This window comes from Hemicordylus capensis, chromosome 2, assembly GCF_027244095.1.
Source record: "Hemicordylus capensis ecotype Gifberg chromosome 2, rHemCap1.1.pri, whole genome shotgun sequence".
NCBI lineage: Eukaryota > Metazoa > Chordata > Lepidosauria > Squamata > Cordylidae > Hemicordylus > Hemicordylus capensis.
Window position 1 is genome coordinate 26,223,028 of NC_069658.1, and position 23,691 is coordinate 26,246,718.

A 23,691-nucleotide genomic window follows, 5' to 3' on the forward strand; every position below is an offset into this window, starting at 1 on the left:
AATAAGAAGAAACCTTCAAGGTGAGTACCAAATGTTCCTTTCTCAGTTCCTAGGTGGGTATCATAAAGGTGTTCTATAGCTTTCCTCTAAGACCAGATATCAGTAAAGTTTTGAAACTATTCAAACAAATGTGTTTAAAATGAAAGTGCCTGATAGAAGCCTGTTCTGATGTGGTTGAAGTATTTAATAACCAACTTTGCTTTTTGTATTGATAAGAATTGGAGACTTTCACAGAACCATTTGGAGAATTGGAGAATTCTCAGAGCCATTGAACAAATGGTTAACATGGTGACTGTATGCAAGTTTTGGCTTATTGATCATGATTTTGCACATGTGGTGGAAAGACGGTCACATACAGAATCACATAAATTACTTGTGTTAATCTAGTCTGTGAATTGGCTCTGTTACCATTCTCTCATTCTAGATGAAGATGTCTACATTCTTGAATTCAGCCATTAATATCAATCTTGCCTGTTTTATATATCCTTGCAGTTGCTAAAATCTGAAGAGGATGCTTCATATAAGCCCGTGAAGAAAGCCTGTACTCAGCTTGTGGATAATTTGGTTGAACACATTCTGAAGTATGAAGAATCTCTGGCAGGTAAAATGGTTATTTGCATTTCAATGCTATTTAGGATTTTTTTATCGGAACTCTGAATAGAGGGCAAGTAATTTGGTGTACGTTGTTGTGGAAATCATTGCAGAAGTATTTTCAGATACCTAGTCTATGCAATCATGTAGTAGGGAAGAGAGAGACTTGTACATATAAAGAAAAAGACCATCGAAAATGACCATGTGATTTGGCCCACAGAATTATCCCCATTGTAAATAAGTACCCAGCATGCTTAAGTTGTGGTGCATTTTTTATTATCTTAAATTCTGTACGTCCATAGTTGAAAGCAGTTAGAATGTTGCTCAAAATACAAGTCAGCAAGGTTCAGCCCCAGTATTTCCACTTTCTCTTAATCTCTTATCCAGAAGACTGAAGCACTTACTGTTGTGGACTGCCTAACTATGATTAATAATTGCCATTTTAAAGAGCACCTATGATTAAATTAACTTTTGATTTTGGGGAACAAAGTATAAGTTTTATGGCATTTTGTTTTTGTATCATAAGATGCTTAGGCCAGTGACTGGAAAATCAAATCAAATGAGCTATTATAAGCAGCTTCACTTAATTAATATGTATAGGGGACTTAACTGACCACATGATGTGCATACCACTTAAAATACATATAAACTGCTGTGGCTAATATTAAGTCCAACAGTTTGATGAAATAGTAGTTTAGAGTGAGTGTGTGTGTAATATAATAATTTTCTCTCTCTCTTATTGCTGCAGATTCTGATAACAAGGGTGTGAATTCAAGTTGCTTGGTAGCTTGCATAACCACTTTGTTCCTGTTCAGCAAAATCAGGCCCCAGTTAATGGTTAAACATGCCATGACCATGCAGCCATACCTTACCACTAAATGCAGCGTAAGTACAGGGAAACACACTACTTTTTAACTATAGAATCTTTGCTTATGATACAATAAAAATGAAAGTTGGAAACAGCAATTTCTTCAAACCAAACTTTATTACAGGTGGAGGAAATTAGTTACCAGGCCTCACTTCTACCCCCTAAGTAGCGTATCCACTTATTTTTCACCTGCAGATTTCATCAGAGACTTAAACCTTTGCACATAACTAGATATCATAAGATAACATTACTTTCTCATAGATTACTTTGTTCATTCATTCAAAGCAACTTCAGTTTTTATGCAGCAAATGTATATATTCAAAGTGTGGACCACAGCCCAGCTCTGTGTACACATGTTGGGATCCTGACTGGACAAAAGACTATGAATGTGTGTACATTTGACCATCATGTTAACTGTCAAATGTACAGTTTTACATGTTTAGCAGGGGAAACCAGTGGACATACAGCAAACATATTTTCTGCATTAAGTATTAAACTGCCCAAATATTTGATGAATAATGAAAACATGTTATGTACATGTATTTTTCCCATTTCTAATGATCATGTAGCTGTTAACGGAACAGCTCCTGTGATATGAATCAATGCTTAAATGTTTTTCTCAGAATTCAACCACATTTCCTCTCCACACAAAGTAGCTACTCCTAAGTTACAATAAATAAACTTCAACTTATTTGTTCAGTGACACCCGGAATAAAATAAGAGTAGTTCTCCCCTGTTGGAAGGGACATGGTTTTGATGGGGCTATACAGAATGTTAAATGAGTTCTGGCAGTCTGAACCAAAAATCCCATATGTATTTTAAAAGGTCGTTAGTTAAAAATGAAAATTCCATAAGCATTATTTATAAACCTACATACCAAAAGTTTTATTAAAGACGACATCCACATTTTATCAAAAAGATCTGAGATACTACAATGGCTGTGTAGCAGATTGAAGCCTTTGTCTCAGAGATAGCTCATGTGAGGGAAAGAAAATGCTGAGTCATTCCTGCTGAGCAGCCTGACTGGGCTTCTCATAAAACTGCTCTACATTACCAGTAGATTCAAAATGCTGCCGCCACCCACTTTGTCTACAGAAACTCTCAGGGCTTGGAGTGGGATAACCTAGATAAAACTCTCATAATTTTGCTGTTGGACAAGTACAAAAATCTTCCATGTGTACACCTGCAAGTGTTGAGAAAACTGATAGCTGCTGAACTCCTGAGCATGTTTTTGTACCAGAGAAATCCTCCTTCTTCTACTGAGTTTAAAACCCACTCTGAGAGGCTTGTGAGAAGTAAAAAAAAAAAAAATAGAAAAAGAAAACTTATATTCAAAAGGATACAAAAATAGGTTGTCTCAAGCTTCAATAATAGGTTGCATTTAAGAACGCTTAAATGGATACAGAGTCTTTTTCAATTACTACAGACTGGTTCTGTCTGAGGCTGACTCAGCTTTTAGAAACAGTTAAAAATATTTAGTAAGTTCCAAAAATAGGTTGTCTTTATGCACACTTAAATGTTTACAGAGGCTTTTGCAATGCCCTAGGTGTGTTGAGCATAGGCTAGTGTTCCTTATTTCAACTACGTTGCAGGTAAACTATCTGCAGCGGTATCCAGAATATGCAGAGCGTACACACACAAAAAGAAATATGTTTCTAACACAAAGTCTAAATAAACAAACTTCCCTAGACTAAATGTCCGGAAGCCATAAGCCCTGGCTCCTTCCCTTGAACTCGCCAAACTCCCAATGAGTATCAAGCCTCCTGTAATCTTTTCTTCTCAGGATTTATTGTCATCCTGCTGCAGGAAAACTCCATTTGCCCCATGTCCCCTGCGCTCCTCTAGCCAGGCTTCTCCAACAAAGAACTCCCTTCGTCCTCCCAGAATTCCCAGCAACAGCCTTGAGGTCCCTCCCACCTGGTCGACTGATTGGTTGAGCCCTGAAATTCACCAGCCTGTCAGTCAACAAGGGTTTACTTCCTGTTAGCTCTTGAGGGAGAAGAGTCTGGTCACTGCAGACTGGCATTCTACAACTAGGAATTAATATAATTACATCCCAGACCTTACTAAACCTAAGACCAGCAAAAATCTTCTCCCACAGTCATTTCATATAAATCATCTTATACTTTAACATTGTGCACAAACATTTTCAAAGCCATGTATCAACTGTAGAAACAGATTTCTTAACAGTAGGAAAAGATTTCTATTTGGGAACAGAATCCCGGATTTGGTGACCACAAAAAGTGTGTGTCCTGCAGGGAGGGAGAAGTGAGGTGTGTGCAAAAAAAAATTAAGGACAAGATATGAACTGTATGAAATGGCTTCATTAGGGTACTAAAATCTGTCATCTGATCACCGAATCTCTCTTAGAACTTCTCTGTTGTCCACACATCTTGGATTCCACTCTATATGTAAACTTCATCGATTCAATCTTGTCTTTGTGCAGTTTGTCTCACCCAGTAAGAGGATGCTGCTTTGGTACACTTCTGTTTCATCATGTGGAGGCATTCTGGAAAATGGCCGAATTGCTTACCTGTGAGTTGTCATCCTTGGATTTACTCCACAAGATTCATACCAAAGTAGTATACCTCTACTAAAATGGGACAAATTGCACAGAAGAGAGAGCTAAATTAAAGTTAGGGAGAGGGACTGTAGTTCAGTGGCGATAGAGCACATGGCTTGCATGCAGAAGGTTCCATCACTGGCATTTCCAGGTTGGACTGGGAAAGACCCATGTCTGAAACCCAAGGTGCTCGGTATAAGGCAAATTTACATATTCGTCTTTGAGAACCAACTCTTCAAAGGTGAGTCTGTCCATTTGCTATGTTTTAAGCATAAATACCTTTTCAGGTTTTTGTTAGAAACCATCTTGTAATGAAGACTTCACATTGGATTTCAGATTAGACACCATATTCTGCACTTTTGAGGAGATTTGGTTTTGACTTTCCCTTTCGCTAAACAGGATCTGCCTTGGTTTGCATTTGGATAGGTGACTATATGAGAGTACTGGTAAAATATTCCCTTACGGGATGGGACCATAACTCAGTGGAAGAGCATCTGCATGCTTGCATGTGGAAGGTCCCCAGTTCGGTCCCTGGCATCTCCAGGTAGGGCTGGGAGAGACTCCTTCCTGAACTGAGCTGCTTCCAGTCAGGTTTGACAATACTAAGCTAGATGGACCAGTGGTCTGACTCAGTATAAGGCAGCTTCCTGTGTTCCTATACTCCGTAGCTTGATTACAGTAATGAAGCTATGGGTACAGTATTATTAATTAATTAATTAACTGTCGAATTTGTATGCTGCCCCAAACTTCCATCTCTGGGCAGCTTACAACAACATTAAAACAAACCAAAACGCATAAGTAAAAACCAGAAAACTATTTAAAACCACAATTAAATTAAAAGGCTTGGGTGAAAAGGAAAGTCTTTAATGACTTTTTAAAAGTCTTTTACACATTTCTTTTCAGAAATGCAATTTTTAGTAGCTGAGGGGGTGGTGTCAGTATGCAGATGTGAACAGTAACTCAAGCTCCCTTATACAATGAAACAAGGAAGGGTATACGTTTTAATGTTCTCTTCAAAGTGTATATGAGAAGGTAGATGGGAATGGCTCCCCAGGAATGGTATTTCTCTGTGGAAGTAATCCAACTAGAACTTCTCCAGTGCTCTCTCACATCTTCTTTTCATTTCAGTAATGTTTGTGTTTTGTTACTAAAGCAGAATTTCATAAAGCATGATGAAAGAAAGGCAGGATATCAATATAATACTGCAATTTTCTAGTTACAATACACTCCCCCCCCCCCAAATAACAACCTCATTCCATGTTGTGCACAATACATGGAGATATACATTTTAGGGAGAAAGGGGAGTATTCCTACAAGTAATTCCTTGTAGCTGCTTCTTTCTATTGCTTCTCACCCCTTCTCACTGAGCTGAAGGATTTTCTTCTGTCCTTGACTTCTCTCCTCTCCTCTCGCCAAACCAGTGGGCTCAGATCAGCTCAGAATGATTGGACAATCATTCCAGTAAGTGATCTGTCAGCATCCTCAGTTCAGTGTACCATGTACAGGAAAACCTTGGTATTTGTGAGGGTTCTCTTCTTGGCTAGTTCAGTGGATACTCTAGATCTGGGCCAATCACTTCTCTCTCAGCCTAACCTACTTCACAAGGTCGTTGTGAGGAGAAACTTAAGTATGTAGTATACCGCTCTGGGCTCCTTGGAGGAAGAGTAGGATATAAATGTAAAAAATAAATACTCGAATCGTGGATACCGAGACATTGGGGCAATGGGAATCTAGTGTCCCCTGCCCGCGGCCCCCTCCCCGCCCCAGGTTTTGCCCTCGTGTATACCAAGGTCAGGTACCTATTGCCTAACCACAGATATGCGAAACTGCAGATGCCGGATCCATGAGTAAAGAGGTCCTCCTGTACTGTAGAATATAAGTGCAAGCAGAAATTACCTCAGAGGTCATTTTCAGCCACCCCGATCCATGGATACCTCCCCCCATGTATACAGAAGTTGGTTGCCTATTACCTAACCACGGATATGCAAAACCACAGGTGCCAGATTTGTGAGTAAAGAGAATATAATGTAGAATATAAGTGCAACCAGTTCTATGCTATGGGGGGGTGGGATACTGTTTCTTGTTTCCTGCCAAGGCAAGTTATAGAATTTGACTTACCAGCAGTAGGTCTCCTTGTTCAGGCAACACAGGAGCAAAGCAAGGAGGAAGAGAACATGTCTAAGTTGGGTGGTATGTATAACAAACAGTAACAATGGATGTGGATAGTGATTCCAGCAACATTCATAAACATAGGTTCTGCGCCTGCACAGATTAGCTTCAGGCAGAATTCTATAGCTCCTCGCGACGCCTCCAACCGCCCATGCCCGAGCCTGCAGTACCTATAGCAGCGGTTAGGCATCCCATCTTCAGTTTCTGTCTGACCGCCTCAGCGCAAAGTCACTTTGGATTGTGCTTAGCAACTCAGTATACATTTGGTTTATTTTTATGTTAAATTTTGGCTTGACTATCGGGCTGTTTGACCTTTTTGGATACCCCTTGTAAAAAAAAAAAAAAAAAAACCCGGAAAGAAGTATCTGTAAGACCTACGGAACAGTAAACGACAACAGCTACGCTGAACAATTTGGTTTTACTTCATATCGGCAGGTCTCGTGACTGCCCCTGATTACTCTATTGGTCCCACATGCAAAATATTCCCCTTGTCCATGACTGGGAAATCGTGTGAGAGACCCATTTCTAAAAGAAGAGAGAGTGGTGAGTCCATCCCGTGAAAAAAGCACCTTTAAAAGGTGCTATGGCTGCCAGGGCAAACTCCTCTCGACAGACAGCCATCAGCTCTGTCTACTGTGTGTAGGGGAGGGGCATACGACCACAACTTGTACCATCTGTGTGGGCTTTTCAAAACAAATGCTAAATAACAGATTGGCACACCTCAGGGTCGCCCTGATGGAGGATGCCTTACTCCCTTCTACTTCTGCATCGAGATCTTCCCCAGGAGCTGCCACAACATCACAGTCTAAATTCCTGGGGATGGCCCATCAGCCTTCGGCATCAGGTCTAGAGGCCCGCTTTAGATGTCCAGAAGCTCCGAAGCCGAGCCCCAAACAAAAGAAGAAGTCGCCTCAGGGTGGAACACCAAAAAAGCATGAAGCGCTGCCAAAAATATTGCCACACCTCCGAGACCACTCCGTCCCCGACGGGACTACAAGTGCCGCGGACTCGGCACTGTGCGGCTTCCTTATCACCTGCACCAATGCCTCAGCTGTCTCCAACAACACCACACCCAGCCTCGACATGGAGGCATGCAAGAGACGCCAATAAGTGTCGGCGCCGAGATAAGATGGAGAACTCCAGACAAGCCGCAAATGAGGTTTTGACACCAACCGTTATACCATTGGCATCAAGAGAACAAACAAAAGCTTCGACATCAGAACTTTCTGCTTCCATCCATGCTAAACTGAGACAGAGTCTGCGCTCAGTGAGGCATCCGCTACTCGAAACAATGCTGTTGATGTCGAGAACATGGTCATCGATGCCGAGGTTGCCGTTGATGCCGATGAACATGCCATTTCAGAACCAGAGGCTGACTTGGAACCCGGCGTGGATTGTCTGCTCCGTTCAGAAGAGACCACTCCATCCCTGTCCACCTTCCATGGTTTCCTACACCCTGATCTCAATGTCAAGGAGGACCAGGGTATATCTACTATTCCTAAGACCCCATCTATGATTGGGAGTACAATCGGAATGCCGGGTCTACTCCCGCAGGGAGGTTGGGGGGACAGTTCTGTCAGGTTGTCTCCCGAAGAGTACTCACAATTTAAACAATGGCAACTCCAACGACAATGCATCAGGGAAGAGAGTCTACGCTTCCTTCTAGGGATGAATCCGTTCAGGATAGTATGTGCAAAGTTACTCATCCTCCTGCCTCTGATTTGGGAATCTCAGACTCCTTGGATGAGGAGAGCTATGCTTCTGATTCAACCAAAGCTGACATGGAAACGCATCTGCCAGAGCCAAGTCAGGAGGTTACGCCTTCTCTGTCTGTCTTATGGAGGAATTAAAGTCATATCACCAACAGCTCTTGGAGATGGCAGAGTTACTTGGCCTAGACTTACGCCCAAAGATGACCTGGTCTACAATTTTTTGGGGGGGGAACCCAGGGCTTCAACCGGTTTACCTCCCCATTATCATCATAAATTTAGCACAGTCTGCATGACAGATAGTTCTTACATCAACTCCATCTGATAGCCATCCATATGAAGGGACAAGACAATGTGTTGGCAGAAGCCTTGAGCAGGGCCCCAGTACTGCAACAACATGAGTGGGAACTGCATCCAGCACTACTGGAGGACCTCTTTACCGCTTGGGAGACCCCCACAGTAGACCTCTTTGCCACGACCAAAACCAAGAAGTGCACACAGTACTGCTTGAGGATGGAACTGGGAGAAGGCTCCAAGGGTGATGCCTTCCAGTACCTTTGGACTCGCAGTGCCTTCTACTTGTTTCTGCCATACCCTCTATTGAAAAGGGTGGTGGCCAAATTGCTTCAAGACAAATCCAGGGCAATTATCATCACCTCACGGTGGCCCAGACAGCCGTGGTTTCCAAGGCTGCTTAACCTTGCAGGCCAGAATTACATGCGCCTCCCACGGTGACCAGATCAGATCCATCAAGACAACGGTCGAGTGCTGCATCCAAACCTCTCCGTCCTGAACCTCATGGCGTGGAGGATAGGTTTCTAAGGAAGACCTTAAGGAATAATAGAAAAGCATCTACGATGAGAAACTACCAGGCCAAGTGGAAGAGGTTCACATCATATGCGGCTAGCAAGGGTTTTGTGCCTCGGAAAGCCACTTTGCATGAGGTGCTGCTTTACCTTATGTCTTTCAAGTCACAGGGCTTGGTGAACATCTCAATCAAGGTACACATGGTGGCCATATCATTGTGCCACCAGGGATGGGATGGCAAGACAGTATTTACGCACCCATGGTGCAAGGATTTTATTATGGGAATTAACAGCCGATGCCCTCCAGTCAGGATGCCAACAGAGAAATGGAGCCTATCCCTGGTGCTATCCTCGATGACAGAAAAGCCATTCAAACTGATGGTGACTACAACCTTGAGGATAGTCACCTTGAAGTCACTGTTCTTGATCACCATCACCTCGGCAAAGAGAGTCAGTGAGTTACTGGCTCTTCTCGTAGATGAACCTTTTACAAAAATCTACCCAGAAAAGGTGGTGATGCGTCTAGATCCGGAATTCCAACCGAAAATTATTTCTGATTTCCATGTCAACAGTTAGATCGTACTACCAACCTTTTTCAGAAACACGTCACCACTGGAACGAGCCATGCACTCCTTGGATGTACGAAGGGCAATTCCTTTCTATTTGAAATGGACACAGCAGATTAGGAAAACCAAACCCCTGTTTGTCGCACTCGCAGGCCACCAAAAGGCCCAGCAGCCTTCTCACCAGCACTTGTCCTTCTGGCTGGTGGAGGCCATTAAGATGGCCTATGACCTTCAGAGGATACCTCCTCCGAAATCCATTAGGGCACATTCCACTAGAGCCTACTCTACCTTGGCGGCACACCTAGCAGGCGTGCGAATGGAGGACATCTGCTCTGCAGCCTCATGGGCATCCAGTCACACCTTCATCAAACACTACGCCTTGGACCTTCAGTCAGCAGTGGCAGTAAAGTTTGGCAGGGCAATTTTAAAAAGGGGTTTGCAGTAGCTTGCAGCACCCGCCTCTGGTAATTCACCCATGTTTATGGATGTCGCTGGAATCACTATCCAGATAAACAGGTTGCTTACCTGTAACCGATGATCTGGTAGTGATTCCATAACATTAATAAAACCTGCCCGACCGGCCCCACTGCTGGCTTCAAGCTATACAGGCTAATGGACTCTGCTACAACAAGCAGGGATGGGGTCAAGGGGTACTTGCTTCATTGGTCATCCAGAAACTGAAGGGACGCCTAACTGCCCTATAGGTACTGCAGGCTCGTGTAGGGGCAGTTGGAGGCGTTGTGAGGAGCTATAGAATTCTGCCCGAAGCTGATCTGCGCAGGCGCAGAACCCATGTTCATGAATGTCATGGAATCACTACCAGATCATCTATTACAGGTAAGCAACCTGTTTTCCTCCCCGATTTCATTTTCAAAGTTAGCACTGCATACCATACCTGGGGTGTGTGTGTTATAATTTGAAAATTATGGTAAATAAATACACACTGAGCAGCATCCAGACAGTCATGACAAAGCACCATTGAAATAAATGAGACAAGTTAGTAATGATTACCTTCAAGTCCCATTAATTTATGTTGGACTTAGTCCAGATGCTGCCCTGTATGTATGCATATGTCAGACCTGATGTGATTTAAAAAAAAAAAAAAAAGGAGCACAGCACAAATGTTCAATGATAGGAAATGTTTTCCTGCAGACTCAAAATGACTTCATGGTGATCTGCAATGTTGCAAAAATCTTGGAATTGGTAGTGCCACTGATGGAGCATCCAAGTGAGACGTTCCTCGCGACTATTGAAGAAGATCTCATGAAGCTTATAATCAAATATGGCATGACAGTAAGGTTTAATTTTTACTTCAAGTTTATCTTCTTTGTGCCATGTGAAATGGAACTATTTATTTAAAATCAAAGTAAATGGCTTAGTGCTGTTAAAACATTTGCAGAGCAGTTACGGAATGGTGATCATATTTTGATTTTACAGGTAAGAACATAAGAACAGCCCTGCTGGATCAGGCCCAAGGCCCATCTAGTCCAGCATCCCGTTTCACACAGTGACCCACCAGATGCCACTGGAAGCCTACAGCAGGAGTTGAGTCCATTCCCTCTCTCCTGCTGTTACTCCCCTGCAACTGGTACTCAGAGGCATCCTGCCTTGGGGGCTGGAGGTGACCTATAGCCCTCTGGCTTGCTGCAATTTGACCTGCCACAATGTCTTATATTTTACAATAATAGTTATGAACATAGACTGACATCTAGACTAATTGACTCATGGGTAGTCCCATGGACATTAGTGGGACATGTTAAGCATGACTTGTCACTTTAATTTCAGTGGAACTACTCATGAGTATTTTTGTCTGGCTGTCACCCATAGTGTATTCATACTAGTTCAGGGGCTTTGAGCTTGTATCTACTAAAATAAAAGCAAGAGATTGATTTCTTCATTGCTTGCTTCAAAATGTCTTGCAGTTGTAATCCTTTGTTTTGTTTCTAGGTTGTGCAGCACTGTGTCAGCTGTCTTGGAGCTGTTGTAAACAAAGTCACTCAGAATTATAAATTTGTGTGGGCTTGTTTTAACAGATACTATGGTAAGTTAATTTTTATCTATAGTTTCCAGTTTTAAAGAGATATTGATTGAAGGTTTCATATGAGGAGACTAATTTTTTTCTTTCTTCAGGTGCACTTTCAAAATTAAAAAGCCAACATCAAGAAGACCCAAACAGCACTATACTTACAGCAAATAAACCAGCACTCCTTAGATCCCTTTTCACTGTTGGAGCACTGTGTCGGCATTTTGATTTTGATCAAGAAGATTTTAAAGGCAACAGCAAGGTAAATGTGCTATGTCTGCTTACCATTGTATATTTGCAGGTAAGTGTGGGTGGACTGAAATCCTTGGGCTGGTGAAAGCTAAACCTTTTGACAAATCTCCTTAGGCATATGTTTAGGTTTTAATGGTTATTTTAAAAAGGAACCACAACTAGTTTTTTTCCTGATTAACATACATGTTTCTCCCTAAACTAGGTTAACATTAAGGATAAAGTACTTGAACTGCTGATGTATTTTACCAAACATTCAGATGAAGAGGTACAAACAAAAGCCATTATTGGTCTAGGTAAGATCTTTTAAAAGTTATGTAGTTTTTATTTTACTAATTGTCTGTTTAGGATTGTACAAACTGCTGTGTTTGTATTCCATGATGATATGTTAGTGCTGTCAGCTTGAGGTTCCCAACCTTTAAAATAAGTATACTCCTTCTGTTGCAAATCTTCAGCTCAAGTATCTCATAGAGATGGGGTGTGTGTGTGTGTGTGCGTGCGCATGTGCACACGCACATATATAAATAAAAACACAAATTTGATGTTAGGGAGACAGGCTACTACAGTCACTGGCTCACTAAATTATTCATAAGCATAATGGGACAAGTTTACTTGCTAATTTTCTAAAACCTGTCGGCTTAGGAGAATGCCAAGCTTCAGTACGTAGCCAGCCAATCAGGAGCAGAGGAGGAGGGTCTCCTCCCTCCCCTTCTGCAGCAGTCCCATCACAGAGGATGTATCGACTTCAAGCCAGCAATCCATAGATGGGAAACAAATAGCACAGTTGCAGCATGGGGAGGCCGGAGGACTCTGAGTACCCCCTGGGAGCCGTTCAAATACCTCTAGGGGTATTAGTACTCCCTATTTTGATTTCCCTTTTGGGAAATTCTGAGCTAGACTAGTGTAATAATTACACTCTGAGTAAAAGTACACTATACATTTCAGATGAAATATACATATGGTCTTGGGTTCATGATACAGCTTCCTTCCTGAAGCTAAGCAGGAGGCCAGTGCAAAGATTTAGGTATGAAGCATTGCAGCTGAACCATCTAGTCCCGATCTGAGTCCACTCCCAGTCCTTACCTCAACGCAGAGTGATCCCGTGCACAGTGCCAGGGAGCACACTGTTAAAGTGATTTGGAGCTCCAATAAGCCCTAGTGATCTTTTGGAAGGCACACATGGCATGCTTGGAAAGGTAGTCTTTTGGCAGTGTGTTCCCCATAGACCTCAAGTGCTGGGAAGGACTGCATTTCCTAGTACTCTTCATGCACCTTCCAAGCCGTCACTAGCGCTAACTGTGGCTCCAGGTGCCTTTAACAGTGTTCTCTGGCGCTGTGTACAGGACCTCTCTGCTTAGGTAAACTCTGGGAGCTGCCTCCGCCCCTGGGGCCAGAGGAGATGAGCCGCTTACTTGCCTTCAGTGCTTCAAAGTAAATCTTTTCACAGGCCTACTAAGCAGGTCTAGGCCTGGATGGGTGACTACCTTGAGTTATTTGATGGAAGATATTAATGTAATTTAGAACATTTGTATTCCCGTTTCATATATATCCTTCTGTGAGTACCCTTTGCTGTGGCTTGTATGAAAGTAGCTTTCTCACAGTTTTGTACATGGTAATTTCAGAGTCAGATTGAAATCAAGTTGTGGCTTCTTAGTTATGCCGCGTAGGGCATCGTCTTTGTTCAGTAACAACAAGGCTTACCAAGTGGGATTTTCTTTCCTTTTTCCCCCCCAGGGTTTGCATTCATACAACACCCAGGTCTAATGTTTGAACAGGAAGTGAAAACCTTATACAACAACATTCTTTCTGATAAGAACTGCTCGGTAAACTTAAAAATCCAGGTGTTAAAAAACCTCCAAACTTACCTTCAAGAAGAAGATACACGTATGCAGCAAGCAGATAGAGAATGTGAGTGGAGAGCATCACTGCACTGAGTTGAACATTCTAAATTTAGTAGCTATTATATTTTAAATAACCACAATTCAGTTTTCAGAGCCATTTCTGATGTACTATATGCACAGAGAGATCTAGAATATAGCTAATACAGCTTAATTGCTCACTGAAGGGTATTAAAAGTATTGAGGCAACAAGCTAGGCTTGATCTACACAAATCAGATGCACAGGCATAGGAGGGTATGTGGCAATAGTAGATGTAAAAAAGATCTTGGAGTTGCAGTCTGTCACAAGTTGAATCTGAGTCAGCAGCGTGATGCACCTTAAAAAATGGCTAATGTGATTTTTAGACTGTATTAACAGAACCATCATTTCCAAGTTACAAGAAGTAGTTCTACTTCATTCCAGATTAGTCAGACCTCATCTGAGTACTATGTCCACTTCTGAGTTCTGCACTGTAAAAAACATATAGACAAACTGGAATTGGTTCAGAGGAGCTCAATGAATGAACAAGGCCTATAAGAAAGCCGGAAGGAACGGGGCATCTTTAGCCTGGAAAAGAGAGGTCTGGGGGCAAAGACCTGATAGCACTCTTCAAATATGCAGAGGTCTGTCTCACAGAAAAGGGAGAGAGCAGGACTAGATCTAATGGAGGGTTACAGGAGGATTAGATTTCAGTTGCACATTAGGAAATGCTGCTTAACAAGGAGAAACAATGTAAACAGTTAACTGGGTTGGGGGCTCCCTTGCAGATCTTCAGTCAGCAGCTGGACAGCCATCTGCACGAGCTCTGTATTTCATATATCAAGCAGGCAGCTGGACTAGACGGCTTGCAAGACCCCTTTCAACTGATTCTACACATGCAGCAGAATGATATTTTTATTTTTAAATGTTAAAATGTAAAAACCTCCCTATTAAGTAGAAACCAGCACAGCAGGAACTGACACCTGTCTCCCTGATGGTTTTGTTTTATTTTTCAAAGCAAGCTTTTATTTATTTTATCTATCATATTCATATGCCTCCTGAAATGTTCCTCTCTAGGCGGTGTACAAAATTTAAAACAGTATTTAAAAATCAGCACAGATTAAAATACAAAACAATTAAAACAGTAGCATAAAAACAGTAACATAGAACAATTATTAAAACAGATTATTACAATTAGTTCTAATTAAACACCTGTGAGAAAAGGTGAGTCTCGAGGATCTTCCTGAAAACAGAGAAGGAGATGCTCTTATTTCAGCAGGGAACATATTCCAAAGCCCTGGGGCAAACACAAAGAAAGTGCGGTCCTGGGTTACCACCAAATCTCTCCAGAAGATCGTAACAGTCGGCAGGGTTCTTGATAAAGGAGGTACTCTCTTAAATACCCTGAACCCAAGCCATTAAGGGCTTTATAGGTAATAACCCGCACTTTGTATTTCACCCAGGAACATATCGGCAGCCAATGCAGTTCCCTTAAAACCGGTCTTATGTGGACCCTTTGAGTTGTCCCAGAGATCAATCCGGCTGCCATATTCTTTACAAATTGTAGTTTTTGGCCAAGTACAAAAGTTGCCCTATGTAGAGTGCATTACAATAGTCAATCCTGGAGGTTACCAGCGTATGTACCACTGTTTTAAGGTCATTTACCTCCAGAAATCAGCGTAGCTGTCATATTAGCCAAAGCTGATAAAAAGCGCTGCTGACCATTGCCTCAACCTGAGAGATCAGGGAGAGCTTTATCAGCTACGTACCGGATCTCAGGGGGAGTGTAACCCCATCCACAACAGGCAGATCTAAACCATTTCTTGGGTCCTGACCCCGCACGGTCAGTACCTCCGTCTTATTTGGATTCGACTTCAATTTGTTATCCCTCATCCATCCCATTTTCATCATTTTCTGATCTTTCAGGGGGAGTGTAACCCCATCCAGAACAGGCAGATCTAAACCATCTCTTGGGTCCCGCAGTCAGTACCTCCATTTTATTTGGATTCAACTTCAGTTTGTTTTCCCTCATCCAGCCCATTTTCATCATTTCCTGATGAGGTTGATATGGAGAAATAGATCAGGGTGTCATCAGCATATTAGCTGCAGAGAGATCCAAAAGCATCAGCAGAGTCACACTTCCTCTGTCGATAGCCAGTCAGAGATCATCCATCAGGCCGACCAAGGCAGTCTCAACCCCATAGCCCACACAGAAGCCAGTTTGAAATGGATCTAGATAATCTGCATCATCCAAAACTGCCTGGAGCGGAGAGGCCACCACATTCTCAATCACCTTGCTCAAGCATGTTAGATTGGAAATAGGTCTGTAATTAGCTAACTCTGAGGGCACCAATGCAGGTTTCTTCAAAAATGGTCTAATAATAGCCTCCTTGAGACAAGGAGGCATTCTGCCCTGCCTCAGAGAAACATTTATAATATTTACTGGACCCTCTCTGATAATATAATTACCAAATGAGAAAAGCCAGGTTGGACAAGGGTCAAGAGAACAAGTTGTAGGACACACAGTCCAAAGCAGTTTGTCCACTTCCTTAGGAGTCACAAACTAAAAATGATCCAATCTAGTCCCATAAGAGGAGTTGCTGGACACCTCCACAATAGACTCTGCAGTAATTGTGGAATCCAGCTCAGCCCGAATATGAGAGTTTTTATCCATTAAAAACGTCACAGTGAGTAACCATTCCAAGTTTAAATTCAAGGGGGAGGGGTACATACTAGCCCCCTCACAACTCTAGACAGCTCAGCTGGACATGAATTTGTGGAAGCAATGCAGGCAGAAAAGAATTGCTTCTTTGCCGCCCGCACTGCCAGAGCCTAGATCTTCAAATGTGCTCTGTGTTGTGCCTGATCAGACCTGTGCTGAGTCTTCTTCCACTTGTGTTCTAGTCTACCTGTCCGCTTCAGTTCCCATAGTTCATCCGAATACCTTGGAGCTGTCTTTAAAGCAGGTTGGAGAGGACGCTTAGGAGTGATTGCGTCTACCGCTCTAGTGAGTTCTTTATTTCATGTTTGCACCGGAGCATCAACAGAATCACTAGCAAAGCCAACCCTAAACCCTTCTAAGGCTTCTTGGAATCCAGTTGGATCCAATAAGTTCCTTGGGTGGACTAATCTAATACATCCTTCACCCCTGCAGAGGTTGACTGTGGCTGTAAGTTCTACCTTAACCAGCTGGTGATCTGTCCATGACAATGGGGAGATGACAGAAGTTCTCACCCACAGAACACCACCCTGATCAGAGCAAAAGACCAAATCAAGTGTGTGACCAGCATCATGTGTTGGTCCAGAGACCAGTTGGGATAGGCCCACAGTCGTCGTGGCCGCTATGAACTCTTGAGCCACTCCCGACAACCCGGTCTCAAAATGAACATTGAAGCACCCCCCCACCAGCAACTTGGGCCAATGCCAACTCAGCAACCAGGTCCGTAAGCTCAATTAGGGACTCTGCTGAGTGATCAGTACCCCAGCCGAAGTCCCAGTCTATCGCTGGTCCCTAGACTTAGGAACACACATTCAGTATCTGCTGAATCCCTGACATGGATCCTTTATGAGGGAGAGCGCTATGGTATCTTCTCTTCCTGCAATCTAAAGTGGTACAGTTCACTCTTTCCATGGCATCTGTAGCTAGGCCTTTAAAATTATGGCTGTCAAGTATTTAGTATTCAGAACCAGCAGTCTTCACTACTGGTTAAAGCATAGATTCTCAGACTTTAGCAGAAAGGATATTTAATTAAGTAGTATGAGATGTCTGTGCGAAGGTAATGAAGCATAAGCTTAGTGAACCTCTCCGCATCAAGCAAACAGATGTTTAAGCCTTCATTAACAAGGGTGTGTCAGCAAGGAAATTTCTCCACTTCTGGTTTGACACTTGAATATTAAGCCAAAAATTTAGATGAAGTTCCCATTCTTGAGCTAAGTGCAGAGAGCATGAGGGAGGGAGGGACCTTATGATGTTGTGTGTTCTTCAATATAGAGGGAATTCTGCAGAGGCCCCTAACGCTCTGTTGCTCCGGCTAGTGGAGATGAACACACAGCCTTTATTATTATATATGTTAAACCGATTGACAGAGATGTAGTCAGGAAGCTGTTCTGCACTAACAGTTTCCAGCGAGGGAGGCCTCTTTCTATTTTTGTGGCCATTATACTATATAAAATAGTACAGGTAGCCCTCATTATCCCCAGTTCTATTACCCATGGTTTTGCAAATCCACAGTCAGGAAATACAGATCCAACCTTGTACCCTGTTTCCCCGAAAGTAAGACCTACCCTGAAAGTAAGACCTAGCAGTAATTTCTGATGTACCGCTAATTGCCCTAGTGCATTTTTGGGGGCTAAAATTAATATAAGACACTTGTCTTATTTTCGGGGAAACACGGTAATCCACGATAAAGGCGTTCGTGTATCTGTGGCTTTTGGTGTATAGTACCAACCTTATATGGCCGTGCTCTTCCTGCTCGTGGGTAATGAGAGGAGTTTTGAGGATGACGGAGGGATGCTTTGGTCTGTGAGTTTTGTGGTTTTTGTGGTCAAAGAAGACATATTAAAGAGCATTTGGCAGCCTTGGGTAGTCTTTGTTGTCCTTAGGGAGCCATTGAGAGCTTTAGAGGCCATTGCTCTAGAGTCTTTTGAGTCTTTTTGGACATATTTCTGTAGAGCTTTTGCAAGCTTGTGGGAGCCCTTGGGAGTCTTTCTTCAGCCCTACCTACCAACATTCCAACCAGTCAGGCCAGGGGTTTGTGCTTCTAAGTGTTGGACTTCAACTGTGGGGAGGGGAAACTTCACTGTTATGCATTACTGGAAGAGCTTGGGACCACTGCTGGAGCACCTAGAGAGTGGGAGAGCTGAGGTGGCCAAGGTACAGTGCTGGGCTCCATCCTTATTTTTGCTTTTTTCTTGGGTGTTTTTTGGTGATTTTTTCAGTCATTTTCTGGGGCTCCAGAACTGAACCCCCATTCCCATAGTCTCATTATTTGCGGTTTCATTATCCTCAGTTGTAGACTGGAATGTAACCCCCATGAATAAAGAGGGTCACCTGCATAAATGTGTAGATTGTGATAAGTGATGATAAAACTTCTTTTACTTCTGGCTTTTTACAGGGAAAAAGGTAGCGAAGCAGGAAGATCTGAAAGAAATGGGTGATATTTCCTCAGGGATGAGCAGCTCTATCATGCAGCTATATCTCAAACAGGTCCTTGAGGCTTTCTTTCACACACAGTCCAGCGTTCGTCATTTTGCCCTCAATGTTATTGCACTGACATTAAACCAGGGTCTTATCCATCCAGTTCAGGTATGTAATAACATAATTAAATGTGTGTGTTCTATAATTACACCATAGCATTTCCAGGATTTCTTATGATACTTTGTTTTTCTAGATAACTTACCTAGATATTTGTCTCCTAGAGAAGCAGTGTGATATAATGGTTAGAGTGTCTGTTTAGGATTGGGGAAATCTGCACTCATATTTTCACTCAGTCAGTGTGTCGCAGCCTAACCTACCTCCCAAAAGGTGGTTGTGAGGATAAAATTTGTGGCTTTACGTCACTGAATTGTGTGGTAGTTGCAGGTTGAGAGAACTTAGTAGAGGTTTCCCCCTGTGGTTCTAGATTGTTCACAAAATACAGAGTTTTAGCATTAACTGCAACATAGAAAGACGTCTCTTCTCTAGGTACTAACTAGCATGTGGCCCATTTATGTCATGCTAGGATGATGAAGTTGCCTTGGGACTGGGGGAGTGTTTCTTCCCACCTTCCCTCTTTAATTTCTGTGGTGCTGCTGTTCTCCACTGCAGCTGCCAATGTCACATCTTCTCTCCCTTACTAGGGAAACCAGAGCATGAATGAAGCTGGGTGCTCAGACTGGCTTCTTTGCTCCAGGATGGTGTTTCCTTGAAATATGCCCTGTAGTAGACAAAGCAGCTATTCTTGGCACGTTGCTGATCTCTTAACATTCATGAAGGAAGACTGGCAGTTGTAGTACAGGCATCGAGGGGTGAGGAATGGGGTAGCAACCAGCCAGAGGGAATGGTGGGACGAAATGAGGTGGTAGTGGTAGAGGCTATAGAATTGGGGAAGGTGGCATCAGTGGGAGGGCTAAGGCACAGATGAATAAATAATGTGTAAAGTGCTAGAGGCCCAACTTTCATGTTCTGAATCACTGTTGTCTGGCTACTAGGTCTGTGCAGAGCATTTCGATAGCAAAACGTTTCTACTAAAAATGGGGTGTTTAGAGAGTTTCAAGCTCAAAACAAAATGGCCTGTTTAAAAAAAAAAAGGCCTGTTTTGAGCTTGGAATGGAATAAACCAGTTTCAATGTAAACATTTTGACATTTGCAATCTGGTAGACATTTCTCCATCGCAGATCGTGGAATCTTGGAACATTGAGGCCACGAGGGTGTTAGATGAAATTGCTCCCAAGTGTCCTTTTACGGTTCGTGGATCCCGGCTCCCTTGGTTCTTGGGGAGCTTAGGGAGATGAAACATACCAAAAGACGCTTGGAACGTTGTTGGAGGAAAACTGGTGCCGAAGATGACCGAATGTGACTACTTGCCAATATTCGGGAATATTCTAGGACGATAAGAGTGGCGAAATCTCACTATTTCTCCGCTCTTATCGCATCAGCTGACTCTTGTCCAGCGGCCTTATTTCGGATTACCCGCTCCTTTCTTAGGAGAGAGGAGCCGGTATATGTTCAATCTGGCTGCTGTGATCAATTTGCTTGATTCTTTGCTGATAAAGTCACCCGCCTTCGGCTAGAGTTGGACTCTACTTCTGTAGGATCTGATCAGATAGTGGAGATTCCACCCTGCGATGTTATATGGGACACCTTTGAGTTGGTCGAGGATATGGACACAATTCTCTTGGGTATGGGTGCGGCAATATGTTGCTTGGACCCTTGTCCCTCCTGGCTGGTTAGAGTAGCTGGTGGGAATGTTAATTCTTGGCTACAGGAGTTGGTTAACTCTTCGCTATGTGAGGGTTTCGTACCAGCAGCCCTTAAAAAGGTGATCGTTCGCCCTCACTTAAAGAAACCCTCCCTGGACGCAGAGGTCCTTGACAACTATAGGCCAATCTCCAACCTCCCTTTTGTAGCGAAGGTGTTAGATAGGGTTGTATGTGCCCAGCTTGAGAGGGTCTTGGAGGAAACTGGTTATCTTAATTCTTATCAGTCGGGTCTCAGGCCTCGGCATAGCACAGAGACAGCATTGCTCGCTCTGGTAGATTACCTTCTTCAGGACCTTGATGAGGGTAGTGTTCTTCTCTTGGTCCTTCTAGATCTCTCAGCAGCTTTTGACACTATCGATCATGCTATCCTCCTTGACTGCCTGTGTGGGTTGGGTATTGGGGGCACTGTCTTACAGTGGTTCCGTTCTTACCTTAGCGGGCATGTCCAGTCAGTCTGCATTGAGGACAGATGCTCTGACACATGGCCACTCCTTTATGCAGTTCCCCAGGGTTCAGTTCTTGCCCCTGTCCTCTTTAACATCTATTTGGAGCCGCTGGGTCAGGTCATTTCCCAGTTTAGGGTGAGATTTCATCAATACGCTGATGATACTCAGCTGTATATTGCCATCCCAGACCATTCTGGAGATGCTGTTTCTGTGCTTACTCGATGCCTGGAAGCTGTTAAGGTCTGGATGAATCAAAACAAGCTCAGACTGAATCCCACCAAGACTGAACTACTTTTATTCAGCCCTCGTAACGGCCAACAGCTGGATGTGAACCTTGTTTTAGATGGGGTGGTGCTGCCCCCAAAGGAGCTTGTACATGATTGGGGGGTCCTTTTGGACTCACACCTCTGGCTTGAACAGCAGGTGGAGGCTGCAGCCAGAAGTGCCTTTGCCCATCTCCATCTGATTCGTCAATTACACCCTTACCTTGATCGGCAAGCATTAATGACTGTGACCCATGCCCTTGTTATCTCCTGCTTAGATTATTGTAACGCTCTCTATCTAGGGTTACCTTTGAGGACGATCGGAAAGCTACAACGGGTCCACAATGCAGCGGCTCATTTACTTATGGGTTCCAGAAAATATAACAGGGTAACACCTCTCCTGCAGTCATTGCACTGGTTGCCTATTTGCTACCGAGTTCAATTTAAGGTCCTGGTTTTGACCTTCAAAGCCTTGCAGGGTTTGGCACCTGTCTACCTACAGACCCGCCTCTCTCATCCAGTTACATTCCGTCCGGTCAGATCTGCTCAGATGGCCCTTTTGTCGGCCCCCGATTTCCGAGAGGTTCGAGGTGCTAGGACCCGTGAAAGGGCCTTCTCAGTTGCTGTCCCACTTCTCTGGAATTCTCTTCCCTTGCAGATTCATTTAGCTCCTTCCTTGTTGATTTTTAGATCTCTATTGAAGACTTTTCTTTTTCGCCAGGCTTTTACCCTGCAGTTTACCTATTTGCTTTTTCCTTCCCCCCCCTTTTATTAGTTACTTTAGTTCTATTTAGAATGTAATTTTAATGCTGTCTTGTTTTGCATGTTTTTGTACACCGCCCAGAGTCCTCGGAGTGGGCGGCATATCAAATGTTTCAAATAAATAAATAAATAAATTTTGAGCACCATTTTGAAGGCCTGTTTTTCCCTAGCTGATTGGTTTTCTGGCACTGGCTTCTGATTAGCTTGCGATCTCTTTGCTTCTTGGTTGGCTTATTATAGAAATTGAGTGTTGTTATGGGCAACTGTGCCCCATTGGCTGGAGGGAGATAGGAGGTTGTGGGGGAGCCCAAAAGGAGGGAGTTTCAAAATGTCTTCAAAGGGACTGGGAGGCAGAGAGGCCCTTATAATGTGCCTCTGCTGGAAAGGGTATATCAGGAGAGGAGAAAGGTAGGCTTGATTTTGTGGTGTTCTTTTCTAAGCACTGAATGTAATATGCTGTGATATTGCTGCTATAATTATCTGGTTTTGCTAGATCTCACATTGACAAAAGCAGAACTTGAGTGCCTGCCTTGAGTTGTGGTTTGGTTTGGTTTGTGAGATAGTGTTGTGGTGAGAAATGGACATTGAGAGTTTTCTCTCTGTAATATTCCTTGTTGATTGCCATGATGAGCTCCATGTCTGGCCTTGAAACTAACTTGTGCTTCACTCACTGCTCTAGTCTGCTGTGCAATCTGCATTGCAAGATATACTGCTAACTGAGCAAAGAGGCACCTTTTAAAAGTGGTGGTTCTCTTTAGCAGGAGGAGAACAACTGGCCCTATCCATCCACAGCACAGTACCCATCCTGTGGCTGCTACTGGTGTCTATCTTATGATTCTTTTTTGGATTGTGAGCCTTTTGGTGATAGGGACCCGTCTTATTTATTTATATCTATGTAAATAGCTTTGGGAGCTTTTATTGAAAAGCGGTATATAAATATTTGTCATATTAGTATTCAGACAAAATGTGGCTGAAGTTTCATAGTTAGTTAGTTAGTACATTTCTATACTGTCCCATACAGAAGTCCGTGGGTGGTTCACAATCTAAAAACAACCATTAAAAGATTAAGATGATTAAAACAATGTAAAATGCAAATAAAAACTCTAAACCCCGAAGATTTGAAACTATAACTAAAAACCTGGCTAAACAGGTGTTTTCAGGTCCTTCTTAAAAACATTCAGAGAAGGGGAAACTCTTAATTTCATTAGGAAGCACATTCCAGAGTCCCAGGGCACTCTAGAAAAGGCCCAGTTTCAAGTCGCCACCAACTGAGCAACTGCCTGGATCTCCCCAGATCTTAATAGGCGGTGGGGTTGATGAAGATTAAGGCTGTGCTTGCTGCTAAGGGTACTGCCGTGGCAGCTGTTGCAATGCCAGGAAGTAATGCATTAGAAGTCATAATTGTGGGTGAGAGAGCAACTTGTGCTAGTGATGTTACTGCAGCACAGGCACTGTGACTGGCAGTGGATTCTGGCTCATTGGTCCATTTTTGGACCGTTTGAAATATGTGCTGGGAGGGACAGATTCCTCTTTACTTTTTTTCTACATTGTTTCTGCTTTTGCAGTGTTTCTCAAGTATCCTAGCGGGGTTTGAGGGGAATGTTAAAAACATCTGCTTGCTGTTTTCTTTTGTGGGGACACCAAAGTGGGTTGTGTGGTAGGGCATAATGGGTGCTACCCACCACTCAACCCACAAAAGAAATGGGCAAGCAGGCGATTTCAAACAAATTTTTAACCTTTCCCCTAAACCCCCATAGGATCCTGTGGTTTTGGGGGGGAAAGGTTAAAATCGCCCACTTGCCCATTTCTTTTGTGGGTTGGTTGTGTGGTAAGTCTACCACACAACCCTTTTTGGTGTC

The 23,691-nt window shown here is 43.2% G+C and overlaps 1 protein-coding gene across 6 annotated transcripts in view; it reads left to right on the plus strand.

Moving 5' to 3' along the window:
* The window catches only part of NIPBL (NIPBL cohesin loading factor), a 282,797-nt gene that overhangs the window by 242,992 nt on the left and 16,114 nt on the right, over positions 1-23,691 (plus strand). For all 6 annotated transcript variants that reach the window (XM_053290927.1, XM_053290922.1, XM_053290926.1 and 3 more), the window contains 8 exons: positions 493-601; positions 1,340-1,476; positions 10,425-10,565; positions 11,220-11,313; positions 11,403-11,557; positions 11,750-11,840; positions 13,279-13,452; positions 18,516-18,706. In XM_053290927.1, coding sequence (XP_053146902.1) covers positions 493-601; positions 1,340-1,476; positions 10,425-10,565; positions 11,220-11,313; positions 11,403-11,557; positions 11,750-11,840; positions 13,279-13,452; positions 18,516-18,706 — 1,092 coding nt within the window. The remainder of the gene's footprint in view (positions 1-492; positions 602-1,339; positions 1,477-10,424; positions 10,566-11,219; positions 11,314-11,402; positions 11,558-11,749; positions 11,841-13,278; positions 13,453-18,515; positions 18,707-23,691) is intronic.